Here is a 24,922-nt window from a genome sequence, read left to right as displayed (position 1 = left end):
CGTTACTGAATTTGATAGATGCTTGCATCTCTATGCAGTATCTTGAAAAACAACTGCCTGTCTTTAAGCCTACTAAAATTCGAAGAGACGCACCTATGCTGAAAAATTTGTCCACTAAATTTTCCCTCTCCCTGCAGGCTACCATCTGCCAAATTATGTCATGCATGAAACACTATGTACAAACTAAACCACAATAGAAAAATATTCCTTCTTCTTCTTCTTTTTTTTTTTTTAAACAGGGTCATTATTGCATATTTGTCTCATTGACAACAGTACGTGCCTGCTATTGTGCTAGGTCATGCTATTATGTGTATTTCATCTTGTAAAGCCAAATTCATTTGGTCTGAAGTGGCTCTGTATGCAAAAAAAAATTTCCACATTTTAAGACAAAGATAAAATACTTGTTAAAGTCTTGATCTTGCAAGGCACTGAATGCCTTCAATTCTCAGTCATTTTGATAGATGGCACCTGGTAGGTCCAAGCTTTCAGTTCAAGTTATCTAAGATTATCCTGATGTGTGACTTTGCTCATGTGAACCGTCTCTATGACCATCATATAAAGTTTAAATTCTCAAAGAAGAAAGGACACGTAGAATCTTAAGAGTTCATACCATATCTCATAATGAAGACTTCTAACAGTAACTGAATAGAAATCAGTAGAGAACTACTGTCAGGAAAGAAATAAACTAAGTTTCAAATCACACTTTCTGTGAGAAGGTTTAAAATGGATGTATGGTTAAAGAGGACTTGATGCTCACAGTGACATGCAGCAACAGATCAGGCTCAGATTCCCATCTGGTCATATAACAGAAAGTCCTAAATTCCTAAATATGCCTTTTAAGAATAAATATCCTTTGTCCATTTCCCTTACAATCTGACTAAATATCCCCAATACTACTTATGTATCTCTGTTGACACTTTATGCAGTTATTCTAAATGCACTCAATTTTCAAAATAAGCTCCTTTATATTCACTTTACCATTTATAATACTCACCTTGCTTCTTCCAGGCAAGATAGTGAATTTCTGCTGTATCGTTTCCTCTAGCCCTTGGACTGTATTCAAATGACTAAGTGAATGCATTATTTTTATGTTCTTTTTGTATTCTCGCATATTGGGATTTAAAGGATTAATTTCCTCCCAAGGAGGGGGCAGGAATGATAAAGGCAGTGAACCTACTAGTTTTTATGAACTATGAAGTATTGTTGACGTATTACTGGTGTTATCTTCGAAACACCACAGAAGACTAAACAATTTGACATTAACTTTGAATGACTGCTAGACAAAGGAGGCAGATCTCGTGAAGAGAGTCTGAGCCGATCTTGAAACAAAGCTCTGAAGCATGGGATTTGCTAGTCTGAGAATTGCCTGCCAACTGGAGTGAGAGTGATGGAGTCCTGGATGCTGCTGGGCAAAGAGACAAAAAAGGCTGCCAATGCAGACATTTATGAGCTTTATTTTTCCAAAAGATCAAATGCCAGCTAAGCATAGTCACAGTTAACTGCATTCTTTTAGCATCTTTGTCCCACACCTATATTTCTCTTACACCAAGTTGGCAAACGATACAGGGGTTGGGTACAGCTCTGACCCAGCTGAGAACTTTTCCCTACCAAAAAAATTCTCAGACAGTCAGGTCTAGCCATTTCTGAATCTTCCCCGCCCCGCCCCCCCCCCCCCCCCCAAAAAAAAATTTCTAAGCAAGACAGTCTTGATGAGCATTGCTAGTAGCAAAGCAGTCCTATCAAGACCAACATTGGCACCTTCAGAAACTGCCTTCATTTATAATTTAAGACCTTGCATATCCAATACCAGCATATATTGAGAGGTTATATTAACCATATGCAGCAATAAACGCATAACATATTGTTAGTTTCAGTGTCCTACGAGGCACGTTTGGCACGTTTCTCATCCTTTTAAGTGACAGTTTTAATTAGAGCACTCATGTCCTTAACAAACTATATTCACTAAGCAGCCAATTTGGATTCTTAGTCATTGATGGACTGGTGTGCAGATGAAGGAGCCAAGAACTTCATAAAGGATTTACAGGAAGAATTCTAACACTGTGCGTAATGCAAAAGCAATCCATAATCTACTACTTACATGAAACAAATCAACAGATGAATTAATGCACCTGATTTTTCAAAACAGTTGTCCAGGATTTTGACTAAATAATTTTTTTATAAATTATTTTTTAAAAACTGCATGGCATGTTGATTTCTTGATAGAAAGCAGAAGAAAACAGCACAGTAAATGTATATTTGAAAATTAAAATGAAAGCCAAACCACTCAAAAAAAAAAAAAAGCAAGCTGATATAAGGGAATGTTATGTTAAAAGAGAATATTATGAATTCACAAGTGTACATTGCTTTGTTTTATACTATCAAATGTTTATTTTTACCATCTCCCCAACTGCTGGAACAGCCACTTGCATCACAAAGGCAGGGTGGGAAGAACGCTGCTTTCTATCCAAAGGATTATAAACGTTGTCATGCCAAAGCCTTCTGCAGTGGAAAGATACTGACAACACAGCTGAAAGTGTCCCCCCTGAAGCTACAATCGTCTGGTTTTGAGGTCAGGGATATCTCAAAAAACTTAAAAACATAATTAATTGAAAAGTTTGGATGTTCGGGCAACACTTTCTCTGTCACAGCTTGAACTTCTTCCAGGTATAAATACCTTTGAAAACTATTTACTAGCTCACAAGTAAGGAGAAGAAAGCCCCAAATTCTGTTTTGAAGAAAAGGCAGCTTTGCACGTTGGTCAGGCTCTATGAGAAAATAAAATAATAAGATTAAAATGTGGTAACTGGAGGGAAAGCGAACTTGTGAAGATTTGTTCTAGGTTTGTTATAGTTTTTTATTTTCACTAAAAGCCTCACTGCATATGATTTTAGGACACAATTCCTACACTGGGCTGCCTTTACTTTGCACTAATGCACTCAAGAGCTGGCTTGGAAGGCACCATACTCTTCTGTAAATATTGCTAAATCATCCGCAAAAAGATGTACTTCACAGCAGCTGTCTTCATGCACTTTTGCTTATCACAAATACCACCATCAAGCAGACACAAAACATTTACTGCAAGTTCTCTCCTGTATTCCTACATAGTGTTGACTATATAATTTTGCTTTGTTATACGTAGCATTTAAGCATACACCTCCACTGGATTTTTTTTTCCCTGCTTTTTGTTTCTAAGAGAACAAAACCAGCACAGTGCTTTGATGTTCAAATGATACAATACAAAAACCCAGAAATACTCGCTAGTTTAGCAACTAAAGGCCCAATGCCGGTCTCCTGAAAGCCTACGTCAAAGACTCTACTGACTTCCAAGGAGCAAGCTGGGTAAGGATTGATTCTTTTATATAGAAAGTCAAGCCCTTGTTTCAGAGAACTTAGCAGCAGCCAAAACAGGGAGTCATCACAAAGTAATGCTGCTATTCCTAATAATAAGCCAATAGAAATCAATAGTACTGCTCAGACTTTAAAATACAGAGAGGCACTCATACCATTAAAAATAGCAAGGAAAATTCAAGGGAATAATCAGGCTTTTCTAGAAGATAATAAAGTTATTACTTTATATGGTTTTGATAATCGAAACCAGAGAAATCTTTTCAGGATAGGATGTGGTATCATAAAATTTTATAATCTCTCAGTCCAGTCTAAGCCACTAATTTAAGTGTATTAAAGGCAGCTTACGTGAAAGCTTTTTTCTTTTTAATCTTGTCTGACCTGAAACAGAAAGGCTCCAAACTCCACTACCCCAGGAGGCTTAGTATAAATCTAGATCCTATCTAAATTGCCCTATATAGTGCTGCATCAGTTTGGGGATTTTTTAATGCTACTGTGGATCCATGCTATATTTATGGGGGGGGGGGGGGGGGAAGCAGCTGATGGAAATAAATGTAATGACCCTTGATAGCCAGCATTCTAAATGTGCTAAGGACCTCTTAAGGACCTCTAGAATAAGGTCATACATCTCATAACTGGGACTTTGTAAATAAGGACAAAAATAGGCCATCCTGGGCCATTTGGTTGACTTTTCCTTCGTTATTCAGTAATTTCTGTTTCCTTTAAACATCAGACTTCTCAGCAACCCACAAAACTCCTCAGGATCCTGGACTGGCCTCAACTCAGCATCCTGCGAGGAGTGGACAGTCCACCCTGATCCCTATCTGGGCTGTAGATCCAGGTAAGTTTCATTGTAGTTGCTTTTCTTTAATAGCTCTTGCTTCCCAAGCAAGTTCTGCTACAATAGCATACAATGGCAGAAAACTGATACTTCTCATAATCCTTTTGAGTAACGCTCTGCCTTTTTTGCGTCCATCTGAGACCGATACTTTGCACAGCCCTCCTGACTAGAAGACTGATATTTCATGAGAAAATGGCACAGTGTCTTACACTGGACCATAATCCTCTCCAGTATCTTTTCTCATATTCTAGTGCGTCTCTCTTCCTCAGAGACAGCAACTGGTAAACCCACATATCAGCAGAGCAAGTAAAATAGAGGGTTAGAGCAATCTCTCTTGCTAGATCCCAACCGTGTTAACAGGAATGCCAGAAACAACAAAACATTTTCCAGCAAATCCAACTTCATGCCTCAGATGGCAGAAATGAAAGCAATCAGTCTCAGCGCTACATTTGAACCGCTTATAGCTCCAGAGCCACAGGTTGACCACTCTTGCCACAGAAAGATTCAGATTCCTTTTAGTTAGTGAAAAAATGTCTACAAACCTTCAACAGGTTAAAAACGGTTTTGAACAAAGGTTGATTTTCAACAAGCACACGTACCAAGTAAAAGCTGGGTCAGTGCTGGCTAAGGGAAACACATGTCACAGGTCCAAGAAGATCTTTACAAAACGAGATTGTTATATAGTATAATCTTCCATCAGCTCAGAAGATGAAAAGCATTCATTCTAAATCCTTAAAAACAGCATTCCTTAAAAAATACGTTCCTTAAAAACAGAATTGACTTCTCCCTTCCTTTTCCCTAGAACAGAAAAAGTAGAAATTCACCTTTACTCTTCAGATGAAGCACAGATATGGTACCTCTACTAAAAGGCTCCCTTCTCTCAATTTCATCAAGCCTCGTCACTTTGAAGTGACAATCCTTGTATTCATCCCTGAAGATGGAATGAGAAGCCCACTCTAGGCAAAACTTAAAGCTCAATTCAAAATGGTACAACTCACTTTTCAGACTCAAAAATTATCATGCAACACCACTTGGTTTGCCTGAAAAACAGCTAATGCTCTGAAATTACATTTCTTCATTTCACATAGTTTCATGGAAAATCTTTCTATTCTTTTATAGATGTATTATTATCTATGTTCCCCACAGATCTCGCCTGTGAAGCTAGAAAGCTGCTGTAACAAAACTTCAGGGAGAAGGCTGCTCATAGATAAGAAGTGCTACTGACACTGCATGACTTATTTTAAAGAATCCAGACAGTACAAAACAGAAACACTCGGGGAAAAAAAAAGAATGCTTTCCTTCAAAGAATACACAGTGTCCTTTACATACACTTTTCTTTTAGTATTCCTGAGGAACACACCAGGAAAGAAAAAGAATCTCTGTACAAAGCAGTCCCTCCACAAGGAAACAGGTCACATCTAAGTTGTCCAAGATGAATATGAAATAAAGACACACATATGGTACTAAAACAGAAAGCAGCCAACTTGCACACGTATCCAAAAACATTCCTTAAAACACAAGATTTAAGAAAAATTGAGCATGTGCATTCAGCTATGTAGCATTTTTCATATTTAAGTTCAACTTCTTGCATTTAAAACCTGAAGATCAAAAGTTACAGCAGAGGAATATCCTGAGGACATTATCGTGAGTTAACGCCTAATAAAATACACAATCTTTTTGGCAAAATATTTGATCCATCTATGAGCTCTTAACAGAAGTATGAAAAAATCCACATGCACTGGAAGAATCAGTCCTTTGAAATAACATTATTCTGTCTTTTTCCCCCCACAGGCTTTTCTCTTTTTAAAAGGAAACATTGACGTTCAAACAATTAACAGGAAAAACATTTCAGTGAAGTTGTACTGTACTTAGAAGAAGCTCCATCTACTATTCCCTTGTTTAAGTCTATTATCTATATACCTCTACATGCCACACAGCAGTAAAGTCACTCTGACCACTGACAATCAGATGATCAATTGTACCGACTGATGCATCTGAAAGGGAGAATTTGTAGAGTGCTTTACAGTCAGTCTCTTAAAAAGAAAGGGATGTACTAAAGTTTGATGGGATTCCTAGTGAGCCGCTGCAGTTTTAACCATGTTCTAAAACCACACCTAAAAGCACAGAAATAACTGCTTTCTTGTGACGGAAAGCTAATAAGAGAGTTAATTGAATAAACTGAATAACTGAATAAATTCGTGAATGAAGAGGGAAGACAGTGTCTCTGTACGTCATTTTAAATTCCTGCTACAAAAGATGCATTCTATGAAATTTATATTAAGTGAAAATTCACCTGGATTGTTACAGCTCTTTGACAGATCTCTTTGTATTAGAGCCTGTGTCCAGAGCGATGTTCATTTTGAGAACGACTTCTTCTCTTCACTTACAGAATTAACAAGCACTTCCCCCTGTCCAAAGCAGTCAACCAGCTTTGGCTGTGACCGTTAACTGCACAACCAATGTACAAGAGAAGAAAAAACAGAACTTGCAGAAGGCAGTGCCAGAGGAGAATGACTTTGTAAGTCAAATGGTTTACGTTTTAAAGAGAACAGGATGGATAATCTCAATTAAGTATTCTAAATCTTAACAATGTGTTTGAGAATAGAGCTTTAATTTTTTTTAATAAATTCACCCACAGACATGTTACTTCTGGGCAGGTAAGCAGCGAGTGTCCTTAACTTCCAAAGCAGTAAATGGGAACTGCAGCTAAGATTACAAATATTACAACAGTACAAAGGTTTGAAGATCCTGGGATTATGCCAACGCCCCATCTCTTTGCCTTGCCCTGATCTGATTCAGGCAGTATAGCCAGAGCTAAGCAGTGATGAAAGGTCGTTCTTACAGCTGTCTTTGAAGGCCAGGTTAACAAATTTTCAAATAACTCATCGTAGCCTTGATTTAGAACTACCAGCTTTCATCGTTACAAAATTCTACACGCTATTTTAAGGTGCTTAATAGATGTGCTACTTTCATTGATTCTTGGTGGCTCAGCTCCTTCGGTCTCTTCTACCAAAGGCTTTTGAAAGAACAACTTCTATTAACAGTTGTGATAAGAAAATGACATGACATCTACAACAACAGGTACTCATAGTGATTTTGCCTCAATTCAGTTCCCACCAAAATCAATGCAAAAGCATTGCAAGCCCTGTGGCTCTCAGAGCCAAAGCCTTAGCAATTCCTAATATATCCACACTAACTTAGGAAAAATAGTCCATTGCACCGTATCTTTCTTAAGTCTACAAAAATTATGCAGATTAAAGCTTTTTAGAGCACCACCTTACGAATTTTTTTTTTTAAATAACGACGCTATATCCTTTAAAGGATTTATCAAAAACCCAAATCACAAAGACACCTCTATTGGGCTAAACATACCCTTACTCCTCTGTTGTGCAACATCTGAAATTCCGTCATTCAAAATGATGAAATCACAAGTCTTGAAGATTTTGCTCAGATGTTGCTTCCATTTTAAATCAGTGACAAAACTCTCACCAGTGCTCAAGAATTTCAAGTGTTATATGAAAAGAAAACTAGAGGTACATGAGTGACTGGATATGAATCTCTCATGCTCTGATATTACACAGTAGCATGCTGGGCATTTTAGGCCCAAGAAGGCCTAAATTTGGCTGTTTCTTATGGGACCCTTATCCTGCAGTAAATTAATAACTTTGTTTTGCATTTCAAGGCGTTTGAGGCACTGAAAGTAGAAACATTTTTCATCATGGAAACAGTATAAAAAAAAAATCACTTATAATCTCCAACAGGAGCCAAAAGGAGAATTTTATAGAAACGTGCTGTACTTTAGAGTCTTGAATACTAATCCTGAATGCTATGAAATATATTAACCTGAAAAAAAGAAGAAAAAAAAAAGGCAAGGTCAAAGCTTTATTCAGATGAACCTCTCATTGTATTTAAATTAGAATATTTGAGCTTCATTTAGGAGTCCGTGCATTTTACAGCACAGAACACACTTTGTGTTGCTTATACTGCTGGGAAGATTCAGCTCTCTTTATTAGGGAGGACCCTCATTTAAGTCTCTTAAGTGCTTGCACATATTCCACAGTTTGTTCCAGAGGAGACTCCGCAGTTCACGCAGCTCCAGATAAGCTTTTATAACCAGGTAAACACTGGGATAGCACAGGTCAATATTTTTCAGCCTGTGGAGCTGCACTCATGTTGGGAGAAGATGGCAAAGGGAAAAGAATGAGATCTGGAAACAGCATCTTCACAGCACGCAACATTAAGTGATGAGAGACAAAACATCTTTGGAAACGCTGGCACAGCAACTCTCTCCAAAATCCTACTGAGACTGATTTCATTGCATAAAGCTTAGTCCTAGCATGGACAAAGTTCCACTGGTCAGACTTATTTCCACCACTTTCTATTGTATCTGCTTTTGGCAGGTTAAACAGACTGATTTTTTTCCAAATTAGCAATTTAATTCGGAGAAGCAGTGCAATTTTGGAAAAAAAAAAAAACAAACAAACCAAAACCCCCTTGATCAGCCCCACTTACTGAGCACTGGTTCAATTCAGAGAGCAGTTTTAGTACAGGTGAACCGAATTCCTTTAGAAGGAAACAAAACCCCACATGCCACCACAGCTACCCACCAAATACGCTCTAATTCCTAATGGCGACATAAGTATTGTCCTTTGGACAACTTCAAACCACATACAGAGCAGAGATGTCTGGACCCAGGAATGTGATTAAACCTAACATAATGTAAAATCCCAAATCAGACATAGTGTGGGTCTCAGCACCAACTGCTTTGATCTACTGATCTACTCCTTTTATGCCACATTACTTGCTAATGCGCATACATACAGCCCACAGCCTCCTGCAAGCCACAATCCAGAATTCTTTCCAGCTCTCATCAATTAGATAACCTTAAAAGCACAAAAAAGGAGGAAAAAAAGAATCTGTTTTGAGGATTTCCTTCTGCAAGAATACTTCATAAATAGAAATGCTCTGTCATTTGGAACTGATACAATCTCAGCTATACAAAAAAAAAAAAAAACAAAGAATTATACAAAACACCTAATATTAACAATTTTCTTGTCCAAAAAATTTTATAAACATTAGACAGTAAGAACGTCAAGTCACATGATGAATACAGTACTCTGCATTTTCCAGTCTGCAAGCCAATCACCAGTAAAGATGAAAACCGGAAACTTGTGAACATTTGCAACTTATGTTCTTTAAGAAGAATGCATTTCATTGTCTAGCAGGTCACAATGGAACTGGATCTATGTTAATTAGAATCATGTTTTCACATGGTTAACCGCACTAAGAAAAGTAAAGAGAAATTCAGGCTAATTCTCTACTGTGTTATCTCACTATTATCTTCAGATTAATGATGTGGTGTACCAAAATGCATATCAGAGAAGGAAAGATGAAGTGGCAAACGAGCAACACTCTGAAAAATTACAACACAGTTCTGACTTACCTATATGATAAAGTCCTATCCAGTCAGTTGGGTCTACTTCCTCTTTAATATCCCAGAAGATGATAAGGTTCTGAGATTGTCCCAAGGTGTATTCATACATACTTGCTGTCAAACTAGATCTGCTATCTGAGGTGACTAAATCAGTATCACTGTTGGCACGCTGTAAGTTCATGTTCTCAGCCATGGTACCCTGAGATGCCAAACTCTGTAGATTCTCTGGGCTGAGAGTATATCGTAACTGTGGGTTGCGACGTCGCACAAAAAGCAGATGTTCTCGAGCTGAACTGGCCATCTCTTCTTCACTTTTGTCAATTTACGTGAAAAAGTTGTCGTTTAAAGATCTGTCATGAAGAAGAAAAGAAAGGAGGTGTTAAAGTGAAACAGCAGGTTACTCCATCAAACATCAAAACATTTCTGAACCACAGTCTCTCCACTTAATTTAGGATCGTCCCTTTAATAGCCTAAAACAGACCAAGTAAATCTTCTACTTCCTTAATATACCACTGCAGCCACCTTACTATTCCAAACATCAGAACAAAGTGCATGAATCACCTGCAACAAAATTCAAAGTTAAGGATGAAATGATGTTTATAAGCTACAAAGCAACAAAAAGAAAACATTTGAGACCTATTAAACATTAGTAGCCACAGTAACTAACTGAATTAAATCTGGTAGCGACCTAAAGAGCAGCAGAGAGACAGTGAACTCCGCTTCCACCTAAGAAATCACAACAGTATACCACATACCTTCTCTTTTATGTATTAGTTTCAAATAATATTATTTACACAGTGTATATGCAGAATCAGAGATGCGTTAAGGATATATACCATTGGAAAGTACCATAGCGTTTCAGTAGAAATACGGTATCACAGAACTGTACTACTATAAAACTATTTTGTGAGAATTTTACTTTTTACGATACAAAATACAGGATCTCTGCTTCTCTGAGTCATACGAAAACATGCCAGATCATTGAATGAAGTACTTTAGAATACGGACATAGGCTCAAGTGGCCCACAACAGATTATCTATTATGTTTGGTTTTGTTCTTCTTTTCCACACATCAGAGAACACAGGCCTTAAATTCAACAGCTTTCCTCTAACCCTGAGGTCTTCACTGGACTGGTCACGCTATTATCACCATACCATACTTCACATGCATAGTTCGCATCTCATAATCTGCAGCTCCTGGAATTACCACTATCTGAAAATAAGCCTCACATTAGCCACAAGCAGACCTAAACAATCAGAAATGAAAGAGAGGAGCAGAACTATTAAAACAGAGGGAAAAGCTTTCAGCAGGACAGATTCAGAGACAGGCAGTCTCTTTACGTAGAGGGAAATATGAAAACTTCCTTAACTAAGTTATGTGACTTTGACCTAACATTCTGCTGTCTGCCTCTTTTCAAAAGCTAAAGTTTACATCAACTCATTATTTCTTCATTTTACAGAGGAAATAAAAGCCTTCCGTTGGTAGAATCGGCTACTTCTAGGAGAAATTGAGAATATTCTGTTATTCTGTTTTCCAGTGAAACTAGTGAAAATGATCTGCCACAACAGCGTATTTCCTCCAAAAACAAAACCAACCCAAAACAGTCTTCTTGCCCAGTAACTACAGAATTCAGCAGGACAGAGTTGTCTCGTGTGTTCCTTGCATTCTTCATATAATTTGAAAATACTATTTCAACATTTCTGATCAGATTGCAAATAGTGACACTATCAGTTATATCACTGTAGTGTCTTCTGTAAAGGATGTACACTGAAGGACAAATCTCCTTTATATATATAATATACATATATACATGTACATATGCATAAATAGATGTGTATGCACACATACAAAAAAGAAAATAGAAGGTACCTGTGCAGTATTCTCAGGCTTTCTTCTTGGTGTCATACCCTTCAGCTATCATACACAGATATATTTGTTCTCTTAAAATAACCCAAGCATTGTCAGACAGTGCTGAATGTCAGCTGCTATAACGTTCCTTGTTTCAAGTAAGTAAGTTTCTAATTTAAAATTAGGCAGAACCCACTAGAAAGGAATTATGATTGGTTGGCCACTTCCACAGTATTAGAATTGTAATTAGATCTACAGTTTGCTACTTCTATCAATCAAATGTCTGACAGCTAGTTTATTAGGCAGAAATCACTACCTCTAAAGGTCAAAAGACATTTAATTATTGAAAGGAAAAAAAAACAAACAATCAGAGCGCTCAGCTGTTTTACAAAGGTCCTAAGACTGTGACTAAGAGAAGAAAAATAGATCACTATTTTTAACAACAGAACTAGTACTTTAGATATTTGCAGGATGTCTCAAAAACACAAGATCACAAAGAAATTATTAACAAACTTCACTTTTGTCCCTGCACTTGGATATACAACTGCCAGAGACACAAAGGAATTCAACAGTGTAGAAGAATATCTGATAATTTTCAGGACAGTGAAGTTGAGAGAGTACCTCTGGAAGGCACCCAGACTGAAATCAGAATTAGGGTTAGGAGTCTGTTCAAATTTCATGTTCGAAAATCAATTCCCTGCCCCAGTCTGTGGACAGTTTCCCCCTCCCCCAAATTTAAATACCACAGATATGATAGATTTTTTATTTTCAGTTGATATTAAAAGCAGGAATTCATCCCTTTTTCTGGTCACTCTTCTTTCCCCATACGATGTACTTCATGAATCTCCAAAAACTGTTTTCCCCCAACTTTTGTTTTCCCGTTACTCCTTTTTTTTATATAATATTTCAGTGTATACACTTTTACAGCATATCACAGATTTTATTTTGCTATTCTAAACTTTTTTTAAGTCAGAGATGTTTTGAAATATTAAAGAGTAACAAAGACCAAAAAAGTTACACCCATCCAGTTGCGAGTGCAATTCATTTTATTATGTTTGCCATCAAAAACTAAAAAATAAAAAATAAAAAAACAAAAGGAAAGAAATAAGAATTTACAAATTACAAAGTAATTTTTCAAATCTACAGAAATGAAATGGAGATTATCAAATTTACTTCATTAAAAAAAAAAAAAAAGTAGCACAGTCTCTCCTGGATATGAATGAAGTTTTGGCTGTGTACAGAAAATATTTTATTTTTGGTGCCAGGCATCAACAGGGTTCACTGACTCATTCACTGTAAAGTTCATGTGTGCTCTGCCTCTGACACCAGTCGATGTCAACAATGAAATGGTAATGCTGCATAGTCTTCTTAAATGAAAATATGGAAAGGTAACATCTTGATTTGCTGCAAGGCATATTATTCTCTAGATCTGAAAATAACGGTGACTTTGAGAACAGAAGAATAAATAAGAACAATTCACCAACTTCATTACAAGCCACTGCAACCTACCTAATACAGATCAGCCAGTCACAACCTTTTACAAGCTCTGCGGTGAGGGAGGTCCCAGCGCACCACACCACCTTTGTTCTATTTGGTTATACGATCTTCTCTTTCGTTTTTCCCAGCATCTGGGCAACAGCACACTAACAACTACATTTCAAATTTCATATCCCCCTAAACAGGAAGAGCTTGGATTTGCACCTGAATTTACCCACCACAATGAGCACATACAAATGCCTTGGTACCGCCGTCATTACAAAGTCTGGCAGTAAGAGATCATAAGAGATTAATAAACTGACTACACCAGCACACCATGGAGTTCATTTTCTTCTGTTCCATACCAGAGGTTTATACTCAGACTCAACTCATTTTGAACTACAGTATACAGCAGTTTTACAACAGTAAAATTTCTGCAAAACAAGTCTAATATAGGAGGATTACAAGTTAAAGTTTTAATAGGAGGGGATGATAAAAAAAATTTCTGCTACAGAGCAGTATGTTCTACCCATGGCAACACTGGCATTTGTTGAAACATACTGAAAATTTACATATGGCAGATGGACAAACTGATCCATGTTAAGGACACGTGAACGTTACTGTGCACTAGCTATGCTAGTATCATATCAGTTTGTCCATCTGCCATACGTAAATTTTGCTATGATACCATAGTTTGATAGATAATGACAGCCCAGCAAAAATTTTATCTCCTTTACAACATCCAGTCTTCTTAAGTCCTAACTGTTATCATTTTGGTGAATCATGTACATAATTACAATTTTTGAAAGGAAAGCATACCACAAACACTGACCAGTTGCTCTGACTCTATTCATAAATTCAGGTGTCTTAAAGTTATGACCTAAGCAACAATTCCAACAAATACTGTAACTCAAAGCAATCAAAATCAATTAGCAAGGAACAAATTAAACTCACAGGTAAATGAGCTCCTATTATGAAAAAAATACCTCCAAAAACTCAGGAGACTTAAGCTTCTAGAGCATTTTTAAACTCTGGGGAAGGAGGCTGTAAAGGAGAGCCTAGTGCCTAGTGTCAGAACTCCACAACTTAGAGAGTCTCACGCTAGGCTGAGAAGTGGATTAAGGACATTCGGAGAGAGATAAATACAACATTCACATTGTAAAAGAGAAATGATGATTGTCCTAAAACCCAAAATATAAGGAGTGATGGAAAGGAAAAGACAGTCACTAATTATCTGAAGTCTGAAAATTCAGTCTGAAATGGGATGGAAGCCGTACACAGTGATTTTCTTCCTACAAAATGAATTGCTTATCTGACATTTGATTAACCACCTCAGATCTGTGTTACCAGTAACAAAAATTATCCTGCCACCTTTACTTCCAGCTAGGTATCACTCAAATGGCATTCGCACCCAGACCACTCTGTAAAGATAATATACATAAAGCTATGTGCCATTGCCTCGACATTAGGTTTAGATAACCAAGGTAACCAAATCATTGTTTACTGAAGTCAAGCTAAAATGTGGAAATCGAATCAAAAGCATAGGAAAACATGGACTTTTGAGAAATTTACTTTAGTCAAGTGTTTCAGTTGAAAAGTGAAACCTGTTTCCCCACTACAAGAGAGACATGGCACTCCTGGAGAGAGTCCAGCGGAGGGCTACCAAGATGATTAGAGGGCTGGAGCACCTCTCCTAGGAAGAAAGACTGCAAGAGCTGGGCCTGTTCAGCCTGGAGAAGAGAAGACTCAGAGGGGATCTCATCAACGTGTACAAGTATCTGAAGGGGGAGTGTCAAGAGGATGAGGCCAGCCTCTTCTCCGTGGTGCCCAGCAGCAGGACAAGAGGCAATGGGCAGAAACTGAACCACAGGAACTTCCACCTAAACCTGAGAAAAAACTTCTTCACTGTGAGGGTGACCGAGCACTGGCACAGGTTGCCCAGAGAGGTAGTGGAGTCTCCTTCCCTGGAGATATTCAAAACCCGTCTGGATGTGATCCTGGGCAATATGCTCTAGAGGACCCTGCTTGAGCAGGGAGGTTGGACTAGATGATCTCCAGAGGTCCCTTCCAACCTAAACCATTCTGTGAGTCTGTGTATCAAAACTGCTTATCTGTATCACAGTGTTTTCTTCAACACGTCACAAGAAGCTTTGAGAAAAGTTGGATTGATTTCCTCTTAATCTCTAAGTAGTACAAATTCAGGATTATTTATACCTATATATACCTCTTAATTACTAATCATAAAGGGAAGAGACCTGGGAAAAATAAAGAATTTGGAAAGCTCCATTTGATACACAAAAGAGAGATGAAAAATCCCTTTGTCAAGCCTTCTTAGCTACAGGAAATTCAAAAGTAATTTCAATGCATTTCTGACATACAGTGAAATATTCAGTAGTTTAGAAAAAAACACATGAATGAAAGGCTGGGAACTCCAAATGAAGGTATGACTGAAAAGGAAACACCAGCACAGGAATTACACCAGAAAAGAAAAACAAACATGCAAAAAAAATAGAGTTCACATGGTGCCCTGTTTATCTTAAGTCATAACAATGAATCATTTCTTGTTTATGCAGGAATGTTTTACGTGGCTTACGGGTCTTGTTAGCAGCCTCTTCCCACAGCGTTTACTGTAAACAGCCTGTTTCAGGCTGACCCTGAGCGTGCAATTGGCATCTCTCCACTGCTGTACAAGGCAATGACGGGGCAACAGGTGCCCTAAGCTGGTAACGGGGGTGCTGCTGGGGATGCAGCAATTAGCACTTCTCATTTTGGGAACAACTTTGAGTCACATCACTACAACATCCCATACGTCACCAGCAAGAGGGGAGAGGAGGCAGGTGATGTGGCAGCCTCCAAGCTAAGACAGCAAGGAAAGCGCTCAAGACCTGCTCTACATACGAGCATCTCTGCAGTAGTACATCAGATGGGCAGGGAGAACTGGCCCACCCTACGGGCCCGACATTTTGCCCACACCCAAATGTGGTTTGAATATTTTTTTTTTTGGCCCACAACCAAGCTGGTATCTCTCTTAAATGCCACTCACATGCAGAGATGACAAGCAATCTACGTAACTACAAAGACCGGCAGAAGAACACATTAAGAATATGAAGAACAAAACATCTGTTAGTTTCCCAACTATATACTATATGACGTTGTTTTGTTCAGCACACAAAAATTGATAAATGCAACAACAGAAATTTAAAGTAAAAGGCACAAGCCAACTTTAAGCTGTAAGTGGCTGGGGTGGGGGGGAAGTCTGTTGAGTAAATTCACAATTTGGGGGTTCCCCTCAAAGAGCTCAAAAAATAGCCCTTCTTTTTTGTTCTTCTGTAGCTCTTTCCTCCAGCTGGTATCTGCATTTGAAATACTCCTTAAAGATTCCTAACACATTTATGGAAAACTTTCATTATGATACTGGGTCTGATTAAAAGAAAAAATCCTGCATAGAACACTTGAAGCCTCTTTCGAAAAATTAAAATATTCTAGTTCAGATTTTTGCAAAAAGCCTCATGTCAGAGAAAGACCCATGTAAAACTTTTTGCATAAAAGCTTTTAAAATATATTAGGTGCTAATGTATAAAACATATTTTTTTAAACTAAACATCTTATTTTATTTAGCAACTAGTGATATGTCTGATAACAAAAGAAACTCCTTTATGTTTTCAAACCCATCTTCAAAACAAGGACCAGAGGCCTTCTTTCTTCTGAGTAGCAGATGAGGTGCAACTGCTGAGCTTCCTCTCTCTAGTGCTAACTTGTCATTTACTAAGTGCACTTAGTTTCCCTTTATATCCAGATATTACAACAAACTCCTCTCAGAAAATACTTTTTTGTGATTTTTAACATGGCAGACAGTTCCCCTTCCTCTTCTTTCCCTTTTAAGGCATTTTGTTAAACCTATGTTCCCGTACCTCTGCTGTCACCACTGCTGGAGTAATTCTATTTGCAGTAACAGAATATGGTGTACAGTTGTATGTGCTTGCAAATATTTTCTAATACAAGATCTTCACCAGTTGGTAACTCCCACTTCATAGAAGTCTCAAGACTAGCACATAACCGTCACGAGGTATTTCAATGCCTAGGCCTACCAACACTGGGATATATATGACTATAGGCCATTTGCGCCTATCTGGGTGCTGTCTTCAAACTGGCTAAAGTCTCTGCCAAAAGCAGAATAGTTAGCATTCACTATCAGCTGCAAAACCGGCCTAGAAAGCTAGCTTACAGTTAACCATACGGTTAACTCATGTGGTTAACCAGTCTGCACTTACCCTGTTCTCAGTACTCAAGTACTTTAAAGCTCCTTTAGAGCTGCCATCATACCTCTGACAGCAGGACAGAGGCACCCTTCCCCATAAAATTCACCAGCTGTTTACTCAGCAAAACCATTACTACCTGATCTTGCCTGAAGCAAAGAGATGGACTTGTTAACTCTTTCAAGTTCTTTCCAGAACTGTTTTCTAGTATTTCTATGACTATTTAGAGACATAGATTCAGTCTGTAAAGAAAAAAAGTTGACATGAAGCATCCTTTTCTATATAGAAAGAAAAAGGACGACGTTCACATCTTTCTGCACAGAAGCCCTCTTCTTGCAGTAGAGTATCACTTCTTCATTCCCTGTGGAACATTTCCAAGAATTCCTACTCATCAAGTTTCCTGTGATCCTGAACTGCCACTGTTTTCTCTGAGAAGTTACTTCACTGTCTGATTATTAGGATTTTTCTCTGTTAGCTAGCATTTTATCACATTCAAGTTAGGCAAAGAAACGTTTGGATGCCTCCCATTCAGCTGCCCAAATGAAAACCAAAGATTAACGTAAAAGACATTCACAGTATTCAACTGCTAAGATCAGCTAGTTGTACTCTCCATTCCCCCTCCACGCACACTATTAACCAAGCACAGGATAATACTGCCTCTTGATATCCATCACTATGGGTATATCTTACATCTTTAGAATGATTTAGCATACAAATTGATCAACCTGCATCATGTAGCCAGAATTTATTTGATATTTTTCCAGTAGATTATGAAATTCAGTATTTCAAAAAATGTAACATTTATATTGCATAACTGCAAAGTTCTGGGCATTGACATCAGGCAGAAAAGTGCTGAGACTCTTCAGCTAACTGTTCAATATTGCTACTGATAATGCCCGAACGCTCATTAGATTTGCATTTGAAACAAAAGGTGTTTCACATACTTGAAGCTGTTACACAGTTTAAATCTCCAACTACTGGAGATTTAACTCCAACTAAATGGCCAACTACTCTAAAATGTCAAAAGATCACTGACTCTGAACTACTGACACACATACTTTTATTACTATATAGATTCCCAATACCAAGCTGCCTGTTTTAAACAACAAATTATCCAAGTAAGTGATATCAACAAGTCTAGCGATTGATTTCTTGGAAGAAAAAAAATAGCTTAAACCTAGAGAGTCTGGGATTAAACTAAAAGCAGAAGAGATATGTTGAACTTGAAAATCACATCATTACAGTTCTGACACCATTTATCCTTTTTCATTACAAGGACACTGAAGACATCCCAGAGAGATTAAAAGATCTCTCTCTCTCCCTCAGTTCTAATTTGCACGTTTGACTGTAAATTTGTGTTCACTGTTTTCCCTGAATATCCAGTTCGGGATAGTTCTTTCAGTTCTGGTGTTCTTTTATGGAACAACAGAATAAAAGAAAGATATTCAAAACGGTAAGAAACTATCTTCTTAAACCATAAAAACTGACATAGAACTCAGATACAATTTAAGTATTTGAGTGACCTTTAATTTTTTCTACATGAAGTAAATTTCAATGTAATTGGTAATCGGATAATAACTGTCTTAAAATATAATTTTTTCTATTCAAAAGAGCAAAGAGACAAGTTAAATTCAGAAACATTATATTTTTCTAGTGATCTGCTTTGTTTCTTCTCTAACAAAGCCCACAGACCTTCATGACAGGACAAGACAATTACTGAAGTATTTTTTAAAAGCAGCCTCGCACAAAGCAATGAGGATGGAAGAACTGAATAAACCTATTCGTTTCCAGAAAAGAAACTGCAGGAGCAGAATCTTTTCACCAGATTCTCTTTTTAATCAAGAATATTTCCCATAAACTGAAGCATCTTGAAAGACACAGCATTTTTTAAATCTTCTAAACAAAATTTTCCAACTTCTTCATTAACAACAAAAAAAGCAAACCATGCTGAGAACACCCTACCTTCAATCTGCTAACTCATCCTCTAAGCTCACTGCTAGTAAATTAGGAATAGCACAGGAATTTACTTCTGGAAACTGTATTCAGATATTTTAAGATAAAGCTAAAAATTACTGTGCTGAAATTCCACAGTCAAATTTCCATACAGAAGAGAGAGGGAGGGAAAAAAAAAAAAAGGCACATTGCACATGCACGCTCTTGTCTTCTTTGGCCTCAAATTTGGTGACTCAGCTCAGATGTTCAACATCAGCTCAGATTATAAAACCACCATATAATTTAAACTGGCTGAAAAACTCCCCTAAGGGAAAAAGCACATAGTTCAGCATAAATACACATATTTTTTTAAGAAGTCTATGTGAAACTTTATTTGGTCAGTGAATAGTTCAGTTAATTCAGAGTGTAACAGAACATCTATTTCAGACCTTTTCAGTACATTTTTGTACAGTTCATTTGTAATATACATGTTCATTTGTCCTACACACTTCCGTATCTAGACGGAAACAAATGTCACCCCATTACCTTTGTTGCTTGACTAAGGGTTACATCTTCCATCCCACCAACTGTGACTTCCTTATATCAGGAATGAGCTGTTACTCGAGCATGTTATACAGAAGCAGCAATTTGGTGGGTTCTGAATATTTCTGACAGGTCTCCGCTCCATGCCAAGTAGCCCGTCAGGCACTGCTGTGCTTTCAGAACAACTTACTACATCGGTTCTCACACAGAAACTTCAGTATGGAGGTGGCCGGTATGCAGATGATCTGAGCACTGGTAGAGCCAACAAAGGTACATCAGGAAAGTGTCATAAACACACATCCAGAGTCTAGGATTCAAAACTGATAGAGCTGAGTGAGTACTTTGGTAATACCCTATATCTGAGGGCTAAATTTAGAGCTGTGACCAGTACTCAAGCCTGGCCCTTATTCAAGCAAATGCAGTACATTATAGAAGAGCTCCAAGGCAAGATTTGAATTTTATTGTCAGAGGAGTGCTACCATGTTTGTCATGACAGTGATGCCACAGCTCTAACATATTCATTTTCAAAAAGGAATATTTTTCCCCCCAACAGTTTTTCAAATAAAGACTTTATCTGAGCAAAAAGCTGTACCTTTAGCTAACTTGACATGCCTGCATCGGTATTGGGGTGCACTTACTGATATACTGTATGCCAGCATAGATAAATGTTCTCTTGGAAAGCAGCTACTATGAGTGAAGATATTTGTAACTCCCGTGTCCCACGTCCTTGCACTGCTAAGACAGAGTAACTAACTCATTTCAAGCTAACTGAGCCTGGCTAACAGGCTCAACACAGAGAGCTGGGACTACCGGCCTAAATTTGCACCAAAGAGATTATGGAGAGTTCACACAATCCTTTCTACTGTGGCTGCAGAGCTGTGACATCCAGCTGGTCTGCAGATTTATCTGTCTTGCACAGCTAGGTATGTAAGAGGATATCAATGGCCTAAAACTCATCCCTGTCTCTTTCACATAGTAGCAACAAAAGAAGCCACACAGAACAAATTTAACTGAAACATGTACCAGGTATACTCTATCACCTAGACTATTTCCATTTAAAAAAAAAATATATATATATATATATCTACACACACACACACACACACAGGACTGGAAATTTTACTACAGTTGCATCACCCAGAGGCTATCCCCATATGTATTGCACAGACTCTCATCTTTCCCCTGACAGACAGGAAACATCACAGTTCTCAGCTGGCTTTGGCTCAGTCTTGTGTCTATCACGCATTTAGTCTCTGCTGTGTTGACCATTAAGTTTCCGATTTATCCCTAGCGCACTGGCCACTGTGATCACCTTTGTACAAAAGGACTTCATAACCTATAGGTGAAGCCAATTTGATGAATTCCTTCCCCCTCTGAAAAGAGTAGGGGTGGGGAGGTGAAAACTCTTTTAATCGAGTTCATTTATGACAATGATCACATCTGTAGCACAACCCCTCAAAGAGCTGAAGCTCAGAAATGAGGCAGAGACCAGAGGTGCAGACATGCAGCTACTAAATCCAGCGTATTGTGAAACTACAGACTTGGATAATTCACTCTGCAATATTTACTCCATATACACTTTAAAAATCAGAATCCCCACTGCCAGAAATTTGATCTTCAGTGTTCATGACACTGATATACCCATTTCTAGTTGCTGTTGATTGGTTGTCCTGAAGAATTTCCCATCAAGTACTGAGGCAGTTGCTCTCAGTTTAGCCTTTTGATGCCAGGTCACACAATCCATCTCAAATATAGCCCCTTTCAAAAGGCTATGGAGGAAAGGAAAAACAGAATATAATCGCTGTGAGAAGCTATTCTGCCACTATATGGAAAAACAGGAATCTGATTATTCTATGAGTAAAACGTAAAAATGCTCACACTACGGTACGGTGTGAGCTGTGTACGGTATGTGTAAGCTACGGTATGTACTAAAACGGGCAGCATGTATACCTCTTCTAATTCCCTCTTGTCTTTAGGACTTGTGGAACCTCTGCAGTACCAGCTCAGAGATCCCCAGACAACTTTCTTCTCCCAAGGCTTTTTCCACAACAAGGGATGGTAAAGACCAAAATATAGAACTTTTACAGAAAAGAACAGTTCAGGATTTATCTTTGTCCAGGAAAGAAAATAAATACATGACAGAAGAAAGAGCTTGAGGGCAAAAAGCTTAGTAAACAGCAAAGAAAGTGTTGTTTTTGAAAGAGCCTGTACCAATGTAGATACTACTCCGTGAGCGTCACATCCATGAATGACAGCTGTATTTCAGTGATATTTAAGAAAGTCTGAATTAAATATTTATCTGGTAGTTATTAAAAAGCAGTATAGATACTACGCCAAAAGCAATTACATAGATTTATTTTTATCCAGTTGTAAACTAGAAATCTATTCTATATTGATGAGAGTCCCTGAAATACACAACTATTAATAAACCTTGTTTGTTCCACCATCCAAATCCACTACAATCATTCCCATTATCAAGTCTATATAAGCTCAGTTTTCTGCAATGTAAATTTAATTTCACTCACTGAAATGATACCAAATAACAACAGAACAGGCAGATTTCTGATGATTAGAGATCCCCATGTTTTCAGGAAATGCAGGAACGCGCTCTCCTTTTCAAAGTTCAGTCGGTCCCCTTCAGTAACATAGTAAAATGAAAAACAAACTAAACCTTTTTGTAACTGTCTCTTACACACACACTATAGTTACAATCAGTAGATCAGACTGAGAATGAAAAAAAAGAAAATTATTAAAATAATTTGACAATTGTGGCCAGAGTGAATTTAAACTGTCCGTAAGTATACATTCAAATTTCTCTTCTCCTGCCCCTCTTACCCTTCAGGTATTTCAATTAGAAACTTTTTCCCAGTTTTACTCTCCCCCGAAAAAACCTACATTTCTTTAAAGATGTGAGAAGATTCTTAGGCTGAAATAAAGTGTCAGAGCACTTCTGCTTGCCTACAGTTTAATGAAACTTTTTGCCTGAAAATACAGTAAGTAATCAACTACCAAAGATATTCCTGAAATTAGCAGAAGTAATAGAATTGTTAATCAACTCAGTTCAAAGACGACGCCTTTTGCTTGCTGACTGTGCAGTGTCATGTCCTCAAGGGTGAGGTTCCATTCCTGAAAACATTTCAGTACTATTATATTTTGCGTAGCAGTATTCCCAGATTCACTACAATTTTCTTTTAATTAGCTTTTCTTTGATTCTCTCTCCTCCTAACACTTCAAAAATATATCACAACTTGTAGCTGAAACGTGAAAATTAAACCACATATACACATACACTCTTTAGAGAAGAGCATACAGCATCAGCACAATAACTAATACACTGCTAAAACACAATGCTGAATATTCAGTGTATTAAGTTACAAACACTGCAGGGAACCAGCCACCAAATAGCTATGAATGTAATCTTTGCAGAAACTTAAAGAGATGAAAAGCCCTACAGGCTTTCTCCTCAAATTCTCCTATAAAACATACCAGCTCTACACTCTTTAATTTTAGTGTTTCCTCATGACACGCCAAAGAGAGCTTGGAACAAGGAAGAATGAGGCCAAACTTTTAATGCTGTTCACATTTGATTGTGTGTTCCGTTTGCCATTTTCCTCTTGCTGAAAGACACAAAAGACGAGCATCTATTTTTCCAAGAAAACACATAGACCTAAGCAGCCCAGTTATCCCTCCATACCAAAATACCTGCAAGTGACTAACTCCAGAAATTATGAAAACGAATGAAATATCAACCCATCAATCTCATAAAAACTCTAAACTCCTATTCTGAGAAATAGGTATCTGCCTATATTATGTTTGTACTGTTTGTCTGCATTATAAACTGACGCTGATCTTCAGCCTCAATAAATCAAAGTAGAAAGTCAGCAGGGTTATACTGAGGTGCTGATGCTCCTCCCCTCTGTACTTACAGGATGCATGCCGCTTTAATACCTAAAACACACTTCAGGCTCTAAAACTTACCTGGCCTATTAATAAATTAAAAAAAAAAAAAAAAAAAAGAGTACAATTTCCAGGTTGTATTTTACAATTTACATAGTAATAATGACATGCAAGCATTTCCAAGTCTAACAAATCCCTTTGAAGAAATAGACACTGCAGCGATTTTATACACTACCTCAGTTTTTCCTCAGAATTAACTTTTAGCTCAGAATTTCATGGCTCCTTGAATATTTCGACAGGAGTCTTGTGCACCAACTGCTTTATCATTTTATTGAAAACACTAGTTAAATAACATTAAGCAAACACTTTAGCTGGGTAACTCAAGAAACAGAGTACTTCATAATTTCAGCAAAAAGAAATCAGATAGGACTAGTTAGTCTCTATTGGACAAACACTCTTCCACAATTGCATGAGTCAGGGGAATGAATCTGTAACAAAAAGGTCATTAAAGATGCCTACATTTATTATGAGGTAGCATGAACACCAGTAGGACGTTTAGATAGCCACACGTTACGCAATGCAAAGTCTCTCTATTTTGCCTACTACTAAACAGCTGTAGTGCAATGGCTGATGCCGTCAGAGGTGCAGGCACAGCTCTAAGGAAACCTGGAGCTGTGCAGAGCTCCTTCAAGGAGCAGGCTAAAAGCCCAGACAGGCATACGCACACGCGTACGCACACACACACACAAACACACACACGCATACACACACACACACACACACTCTGTCTTGTAACTTTCAAGTAGACAAGAATCAACTCTAAGGGAAAAAGAGATAGGGATGGAAAAGGCTTTCTCTATTTAAAAATTTACTTACGCACAGCTTACAGTCCATAATCACACCCTACAGAAGAGAGAGTTAAGAGCCCTTAGATAGTTGGAGAGCCCTTAGATTCCTTCAGAACCTAAATGAACAATTAATGAACAAAAAGACAACAACACAAAGTGGGCTATACGAAGATGAGGTCCGTCACGAATTAGTGCTTTTGGCTATTAAATATGCATGAGCTATTAATAAGTAGAGCTAAAAGCAGAGACATGCATCACCGGATTTCTCCATGCTCTACAATTTTCATTCATCTTCCTCATGCAAACAAACAGGCCATAGCTTAAAGGACCCTCACTGTACATTTTTATGTTGCCATTGTTGGCTCTAAATTCATCATTGGCTCTAAATTCATCAATGCACAAAATCCGCTGGGATCTGGACATAAGACTCCACTCTCTCCGCTCTCAGTCACAGTTTTTGAAGGAATCTGCGGCAAACTGTGCCTGTCTTCATAATTCACT

At 37.9% G+C, this 24,922-nt stretch overlaps 1 protein-coding gene across 3 annotated transcripts in view; it reads right to left on the bottom strand.

The window, feature by feature from the left end:
* Nucleotides 1-24,922, bottom strand: part of HECW2 (HECT, C2 and WW domain containing E3 ubiquitin protein ligase 2) — a 222,182-nt gene that overhangs the window by 112,092 nt on the left and 85,168 nt on the right. For all 3 annotated transcript variants that reach the window (XM_068948246.1, XM_068948245.1, XM_068948247.1), the window contains one exon: nucleotides 9,630-9,970. In XM_068948246.1, coding sequence (XP_068804347.1) covers nucleotides 9,630-9,921 — 292 coding nt within the window. In that variant the 5' untranslated portion in view covers nucleotides 9,922-9,970. The remainder of the gene's footprint in view (nucleotides 1-9,629; nucleotides 9,971-24,922) is intronic.

The sequence above is a fragment of the Struthio camelus genome, chromosome 6, assembly GCF_040807025.1.
Source record: "Struthio camelus isolate bStrCam1 chromosome 6, bStrCam1.hap1, whole genome shotgun sequence".
NCBI classification, from domain to species: Eukaryota; Metazoa; Chordata; class Aves; order Struthioniformes; family Struthionidae; genus Struthio; species Struthio camelus.
Note: the sequence above shows the minus strand (reverse complement) of the source record. Positions and strands in the feature narration are given on the sequence as shown.